Source organism: Atractosteus spatula, chromosome 22 (assembly GCF_055471065.1).
Source record: "Atractosteus spatula isolate fAtrSpa1 chromosome 22, fAtrSpa1.hap1, whole genome shotgun sequence".
NCBI classification, from domain to species: Eukaryota; Metazoa; Chordata; class Actinopteri; order Semionotiformes; family Lepisosteidae; genus Atractosteus; species Atractosteus spatula.
In genome coordinates, this window is record NC_142727.1 from 14,349,097 (window position 1) to 14,357,243 (window position 8,147).

The following is an 8,147-nucleotide window of genomic DNA, read 5'->3' on the forward strand; positions in this document are numbered from 1 at the left end:
GTCACTTCCTCTGAAACAAAGAAATACAGGTTTTAATAAATATTGGAAATCGATAACAGACAAATACCGAAAAAAGACTCCTCTTCAGATCCGTCCCTTAAGTCATTAACGAACGTTTTGAAAGTTCCCTTTTAATCCCTTTAAAAAAAGTAGATCTTTAGTAAGACAATCAGAACTCATCGGACACAGAAGGACCAAATCACACCGGAAGGGTACGTGATCCTTATTCTGAAAATAATACCCGCAAGAACTTCAAAACTCGTGCATATTTACATCTGCTTTCTGAAACTTTAAGGTAGGAGTTTACTGCCGTAACCATTAAAAATAAAGTTCAAATGTTAAAATAACATACAGATTTAGTTATATTTTGGGCTAGGATGTTGGTGATCTGGTTGAAGCTTCTGCTGGAGTTGCAGGGTTTACCATGTAGCCAGGAGACTACAGGTTTCACCTAGCCCCTTGGAGCCAGAAGAAAACATCGGAGAACTGTCTTGCCACTGTCTGGACTGGGAGATCTCAATTTAGCTGAAATACCCTCAGCTCAACGTGCCATGGCGTTCCCTTCCTTCCGCTGGTGGAAGACCGAGGCGCCTGTGACGGTATCAATGAGAACTGTGTCATGCAAAGCTACAGCTCTGCCACCTGCAGCAGACAGGGAAACAGCAGGCCTTTGAACTGCACATGCATGTTGTCGGCAACTTCTAAAGAGTGCTAAAGAGTTAATTGAGAATTCCAAACTAGTCTTCCTAAATGAGGAAAAAGTTTATTATAAAAGGCACTAGTTTTTACCGTTGTTCCCTGTATGCTTAGTGTTGTACCACTGCTCTGCGTTTTATCAAAGATTACAAAAAAAGCTCATATGCAATTATACACACAGCCTTTTGCCTGCTTATACAGTTTGCTCCCTTAATCTCTTGTATGGCTTTGAAGTAAAAATCACTTGTAAGCAAGGTTTTAGGAAAGCACAAAGAAAATGTTTTGTTGTTCAAATACTAAATCACTGTTTAATACCCTACAAAAAAACAGAATTTCACAATACACCTGATGTGGAAAGCAATTTGTTTTTATAGACACATAAGAGAAGAAAAAATACTGAACAAATCCAAGATAAACTTTCACAATAGTAATTACTACAGAATACTCTGTAAGCTGATATTATACAAATACCACAGGGTAAAAAGGTACAATCCTGACAGCGTATAATTACAGACAGCCATTTGCTATTAATAGAATTCATTCTCAGACTGCTGCCAGATACTGGTGTGGTTCATCATATTTTGGGATTATGCAACAAGATTAAAAGATATTACAAAATACCACAGATAAACTGTGATTACACATAAGGGGATCATAGACCATGCTAACGGTATTAGTCGTACCATCTTAATAAAGTGAGAAACAATTTGTAGTCACCATACGTAACGAGACGCATCTTATGTGATGTCCATCAGTAAAATCTGCACGCAAGATGCAAGACACATTTCCTAAATGTCAGCAACACCGCAGCTACCAGCTGCTTCTGCCTCGTGTTTACCAGCAAACTGGTAAAAAATCTGACATTTTCTGGGTCCCGTAGTTGAAGAACAGGCAACCATTTGGGGGCGTGTTGTTTCTCCTCTCCAGGCCTCACAGTCCCCAGGGTGGGCCAAGGCCTCCGGTCCGCCTGCCCGCCTCTTCCTTTCTTCTCGGAGGCGGACTGCAGGCTGGAGCGCGCGCGCGCAGCTTCACAGTCCGGCTCTCTGGGCTGGGGAACTCGCCCGGCTCCTCGAGCAGCGGAGTGCCGGTGGTCCACGTGGTTGGGATTCAATGACTCCTTGTGTGTTAATATCGGCTTCTGCCATCTCCACCGCCTGGAGATCGGAGATATCTTTTGCAGCAGGTGCGGAGCGGGGAGCCAGTCTCCATCACAGGGCCTTCAGGCTTAGAGGCTCCCCTGTGCCACCCTGCCTCTTTTTCACCCTCCACCGGGCTGCTCTCCTTGCCTGCTCTCGTCTTTCCCCCTGGACTCCAGTTCCCTCTTCTTACACCGACTCTGCGCCGCTGTGCCGCGGTCTTCTTCTTGTACTCCTCGTACAGGCTCCTGTCCTTCAGCTCCTGGCGGTGTCCTGCTCGCCTGGCGGCCGCGGACAGTGGCGCCCTGGAACCTAAAAGACCTCACTGTTAGGGTGAAGTGCAGTCTTAAAAACACACATTCAATTTAATTCAAATTATGGGACTGATATTATTTTAGAATGGATACATTTTCTTGTAAGATGTACAAGATTAGCATACATACCTTTTTAAAGAGGGCGTGTCTGGAAGAAAATCATCCTCTTGAGATGGTAATGAAGCACAGCTGAAGGCGAAGAGGTAAGAAACCTTTCTGTGTAATCAATGTTGCCATGTGAAAGAGAATACTGCCCCCTATTGACAAACATTGAGCAGGAGAACGCCTACTGTTCTTGCAAAATAGATTTATATTAGCTATGTTGACACTACATATAATTGAATCGCTGTACAGATCACAGAAATAGAAAACAGTATTAAGGACTTAGTTACAACCTGTTTTCCAGAAATCAAGACAGTCCATCAAATGCTGCATTAAAATGAGTTTTTATATCCAAAGTCCCACTGATATTTTAACTTTTTTTCTAGCTTGCAGATGCGTACCATAACACAGTCTTGCTTTCCAGTTTGGAAAGGTCATACCAGCATAATGTTTGGAATTCAGAGCGTGATGAAGAAAAATCAAACCAACTAAACATAAGACACTTTATCACTTAGCAGTTTCTTAAAGTCACAGAAATGCAATGGCTGGCAGCTCAATAAGAGAAAATGCCTAGAATCAAGCATTTTAATTTAATTTGAAAACAGCATGTCATTTTTGAGTGTGACATCCATTTTATGCTGCAGCTTAGACATTGCTTGCATTGAGTGTATCACAAGTGAGACAGCCAGCACGTTTAAAATCTCTCCCCTGCCAGTCCATTCATTTTCCAGAATCCTCTGTGAAACAAAACCAAGCTGAAATCAGGCAGACCTGTCCTCAGGGTTGTCACAGCAATGCCAGATAAATGAACTTGATCAGGACACCATATTGCTACAAACCACAGTCTTCTTCGTGCTGATTTTTTTTTTAACGTGCTGATGCATTAAGAGACACTCCCCAGTCCAAGGACACCCCTTAGAGAATGCCACAGTTGAAAGAACTCAAGTGAACTGAAGTTATAAACGACGGCAAAAATCAAACTGATAAGCTAGTGTCGAGATTAAAAAACGAGAAAAGCGTAACAAAACTCCGAGAGAAGAAACCTACACGTCATTGTCAGACGCCCAGGGGCCTAATAACCCGGTCTATGCCACTGATGAACGTGCATTCATATCAACTCATTTTGCAGAAATTAAAGAGGAAAGTTTCAGATAAAAAATAAATAAATCAAACCCCGATAGCTGGCATGCTCATGATTTTTTCTCACCCTGGGGCAGCAGTGGTTTTACCACCACAGGAAAGATGACCCTTGAGAGGATGCCATCTGGCCCATCTCGCTCATTTGGAGGTTGGGGGAGCTTAACGGTCTAAAAATACCAGTAAGGCTCTTCTGGAGCGGCCCTAGCGAGTCAGCTCGAGTAACGCGATGCGACAGCGCGTTTCTTCCGCACGCCGCCCGAGTGTCCTCTCGTGTCCCGGCTGCTGCGTTTCCGCCACTCACCGGCCTCGGTCTCTCCTTCCTGGAAAGCCGCGAGGTCCTGGTTGCCCCAGTCCTCCTGGGAGTAGTCCTCCATGGTGCTGCCGTCGGACTCCATCTCCTGGTATAGCCCGCTGCTGTTGATGAGCACCGGCTGGCAGGTCTGGGAGTCCCAGCCCCCCTGGCCGAACACCTTCTCCAGCTGCTCGATGGAGTAGCTGCTCTTCCTCTTCCCCACGCCGTGCTCCTTCACCCGGCTGTAGCACCTCCGCAGCGTCTGCGAACACGCCGAGAGGGAGAGAGATGACGCCAGCAGCGCTACCTTTCCGCCCAGGGAGGCATTCCCAGCCTCCGGCCACTTTTCCACTGCTCCCTGGGCGCCGCGGAGCCAGGCTTTCCGAGTCCCGCCTGGACTACGCAACATGTCTCCTGGAAAGGCCTGCCTGCTTCTCCTATCCACCTCGTACAGCTTTCCTCGCCTTTCAGCTGAATCTTAGCTGGCACCCCATTCCTCGCTGTCTCTAGCTTGGGATGTCCTGGACATCTGGTCTCCTCACTGCCCCACGTCCTCCTGCCTGACTGGCTTGACTAGTTGTGTCTCCTCTCTGCGGTCCAGTCTCCTGTCCACTGCTGCTCCCCTGCGCCCTCTGGTGGGGAAACCAGCGACATGCAGTGAGCAGCTCTGACAGCTCTCTCCCTGCCTCCTCAGACCTCACCAGCTCACACTGCACTAACGCTCTACTGTCACTCCATCCTGCAGCACGTTGCACCGGGTGGTAGCAATACAGCCTACATCCAACAAACTCCCGTATAGCAGCTTGTAAGCTCGAAAGTTGGGGGCTCTGTATTTACAATGCAGAGGTTTTGTACTGCAACGCTTTTTAGCCACCTAGGTTACCAATGTTGGGGGTCCTTCCAATTAACAGGAATCGTTATTACCGATAATAAAACAGAATTTGTGAGCTAATATTACTTGAACTGTTAAGCATTAGGCTTGAATCATTTTGCAGTTCAGAAGGATTAAAAGTAAAACAACGTTATACGATATTTACAGGCAAGGAGGAAAGCAAACTGAATCCCATAAAATAAACCGCTGTGATCTCTAATAATGGGGAATACTTTACATAATGAAACTCATTACGAATATGCTCTGATAAACCAGTCTCAAGAACAATATTAACCTTGTTGGCAGGAAAGAAGGAAAACCTGATGCCCAAGCCTGCTTCTGGACAGCCCCAAGCCAGCAGACTGGACAGATTACCCTTAAATCTTGTTTCTTCACGCCAGCAGCTGGAACAATGCCTTCTGACCAGGTAATTAGGTGTGGGGTCAATGGAGCTGTTTCAAGATCATATGAAATAAAAATACCATCGCACTGTATCTCTCAAGGACCACCATCAGTCATTATTAACTCAACTGAAGCAGCTGAAACGGTTCAGAGTCATTACAAACTGATGATTTAAGACAGACTTATAATAACTACTGAACTGCAGGTTCACCCTCGCTCAAGTAAAACACATGTGATTAGAGTGAGCAGAGCACATGCCTATCTCTCAAAAGAACAAAAGCAGAAGCAGAGATGGGCATTGGTGTGAGTTCTTTCACGAATAATAAACCATAAAACAAAAATAGTAGATTGAATAAGGGAATATTTATTAGCATGATAAATACGTATATACAGGTTGAGATGTCAAATGGAAAATATTTGACAAATACGTTATCTTGAAATTTTGACATGGATTAAAGCATTGATTACTGCTCTAAAAATACATGACTTACTGCTTTACTTAATTGTTATATTCCATGCTGCAAAACAAAACAGAATTGCTGGGGATGATCTTGCGTTATCTAAACACGCTGTCATACATTTGGTACAACTGGCTAATTTTGCAACTCTATCCCGACAAGCAACGGGCAGGATACTCCCTGGATAGGACACCAGTCCACCACAAGGCACACGCAAAACCAGATGCCCTCACACCAGGGCCAGTTCTCCCAGAAGCCAGTTAATCTACCAGCGTGTCTTCGGACTGTGGGAGGAAACCGGAGCACCTTGTTTGAAATCTTAAGCTGCTCCCCTTGGGGATGAATAAAGAATTTTAAACTGAATTGGATACATATGTTGGTACATGTATTGATAACAAACTTAACTGCTCAAGCAACACAGCGTAGGTTTTTAAAAAGCCATGCCGAAATGATTTCTCTTGAGAGGGAGGAGGAATGGAAAGGCTTTGATGGAAACAAACCCCTCCTAGACTTTGTCTACACAAAGCTGGTGGAGTGTGCTCTCTGTAACATCTCCACTGGGTGTAGGGATCTGCTGTCAGGGTAGAGACAAGCTCTCAAGACTATCAGCATGGGCACGGAACCAGCTGAACCACATGGATGCTAGGAGTGTACACAGGAAAGCAGTATTAACAGTGAATGATGCCTGGTGCTCGCTGCTACACTCCCAGTTTGAAAACATACCATCTGGTCGCTTTAGAGTACTATAGGTTACAAAAACACATTTTTAAGAAGTCATTTGTTCAAATTGCCATTACTCTGCTACACTCTGATATACAAGCCACTTCAGAGCTCTATATTGACAGCATATATGTCACACTTGAACATGATGTACTGTATTACACCACATAATTCACACTGCATCGACTGTACACATCTTGTAAAATCCGCTGGACGATGCATGCATTGCAATTATTACAATGTTTTTATTGTCTCAATGAGGCCAAAGGACATCTTCCGCAAAATGGGGACAATAAACTAGATTCTGATTCTCGGCAACACCAACATCTTCAACAGATACGTCTGCCCGTTATGACACACGACAGTAACGAAGTGCGTTCTGTTAGTCGGGGGAATCAATTCAGAGCAACAGTATAATATAAAGCCAGGTATAGTTTCTTGTGATTATGAAGGTGTCCAAGAAAAGCAGTATAAAATCCGCAAAAAAAAAAAAAGAAGCATTAATAATGATCGTGGCATCGCAAGGCAAGAAAAGAAAACGGAAGCATTATTACCGCACGCCAAGCATAACCCCAGCGAGAGATGACAACGACCCGCAGCTGCCGGGGGTCGCCGAGCCCCGCCGAGGGGCGGACGGTGCCGTGATTTACCTTGATCCTCTCCCTGCACTGCGAGGGGGTCCTCTCGTAGCCCAGCTCCGCCAGGGCCCTGGACACCCGCTCGTACATGGCCGGCCCGGGCGCCTTCCCGGAGAACACCGTGCCGGCGCCTTCCAGCTGCTGCATCCGCGCCTCCGCCAGCCGCTCGTTGCCCCACACGGCGATCAGCGCGTTGGTTTCGGAAGGGGTCCACGACATGCCGCGGCAGGCGGGAAAGCTATTGGAAGCCGAGGCCGAACTGCCACGGCCTGCGCTGCCCGAGCCCGATATCCCCACATTGAGCGGGGAAAAGCGGTTCGGGGTCGACGGGTTGGAATGGTATTGGTTGCTGTCGCTCAGATCCCCCGACTCGGGAGAGGGAACTTCGGTTTTGGGTATCTTTAATGGCATTGATATTTCGGGCGAATGATCAGCGTTACTGGGCGCCGCCATCTTGATTCTGTTGCTAAGGGGAGGGGGAGGGGAGTTGACGTCTTCGGGGGGGGGGGTCTAAGTATGGTGCATCTTGGGATACTGTGGGGCAAAAAACAGCACATCCAAGAGGTGCGCTGCTATCGCCATCTTTGTGAGGGGAATAGAACCTGCAGCACGCAGTTTTTCAATTATCATAAGTACCAAATGTATTTGAATTGAAGGAATACTAATTTTGTTAAAGGCTCAAACCTTTACGAGAAATTAAATTTTAGAACAAACGAATAGTGCGAAAACTGTTGACTCGTTTATTTCTGTTGTTTTATTTACATATTCTTTGTGCAAACGTGCATTTAAACGTGCGTTTACGCAGTCGAGGACCGAAAGTAATGTATAATGCTATCGCTTATAAATAGTTTTCTCAAACATTATACTCTTGCAGTGGCATAATATTTGTAGGTAAGTACTCAAGACTAAACAAATAATTACTGCTGAACAAATAACTTTTGGTTTTTGGTTGGTGGCAACATTGAGTTTATAAATAACCGTAATTCATTGAAGTTCAAGGAGGGAGCTGCGTCAGCAGGCGTGGGCTGCAGAGGAACAGGTAACGGGTTTATTCCAGCTGAAAAGAGAAGAAAAGAAACACAACGTTTCGGCCGTGGAGCCTCCTTCAAGTGCCCTTCTCCACGTTGCGCCTGTTCTTTTCCTTCCAGCATGGAAAATAACCTTCTTCCATAAATATATATTTTCTTAAAATATATAGCTGTCTTGACTGCAGGTTCTGAAGCCACTTTTGCAACAGGTGCTCTATTGATGATGTGGTGGTTCTACTTTTATTTAATTAAAATTAATGTCATTATTCTTTGTACCGTGTTCATTTTTTTTTTTTTACCGAACATTTTAATGTTAGCAGAGCGTCGCAAGTTAAAATTCGACAGTTGCA

At 45.3% G+C, this 8,147-nt stretch overlaps 1 protein-coding gene across 1 annotated transcript in view; it reads right to left on the reverse strand.

Annotated features, from left to right (window-relative positions):
* msantd2 (Myb/SANT DNA binding domain containing 2) overlaps window positions 1–7,246 on the reverse strand; it is a 10,327-nt gene extending 3,081 nt beyond the window's left edge. The window contains exons 1-3 of the mRNA XM_088939449.1: window positions 6,782–7,246; window positions 3,690–3,942; window positions 1–10 (exon numbers count right to left, since the gene is read on the reverse strand). The exon at window positions 1–10 is cut by the window's left edge and continues 54 nt beyond it. Coding sequence (XP_088795575.1) covers window positions 1–10; window positions 3,690–3,942; window positions 6,782–7,222 — 704 coding nt within the window. The 5' untranslated portion in view covers window positions 7,223–7,246. The remainder of the gene's footprint in view (window positions 11–3,689; window positions 3,943–6,781) is intronic.
* Window positions 7,247–8,147: the final 901 nt, after the last annotated feature.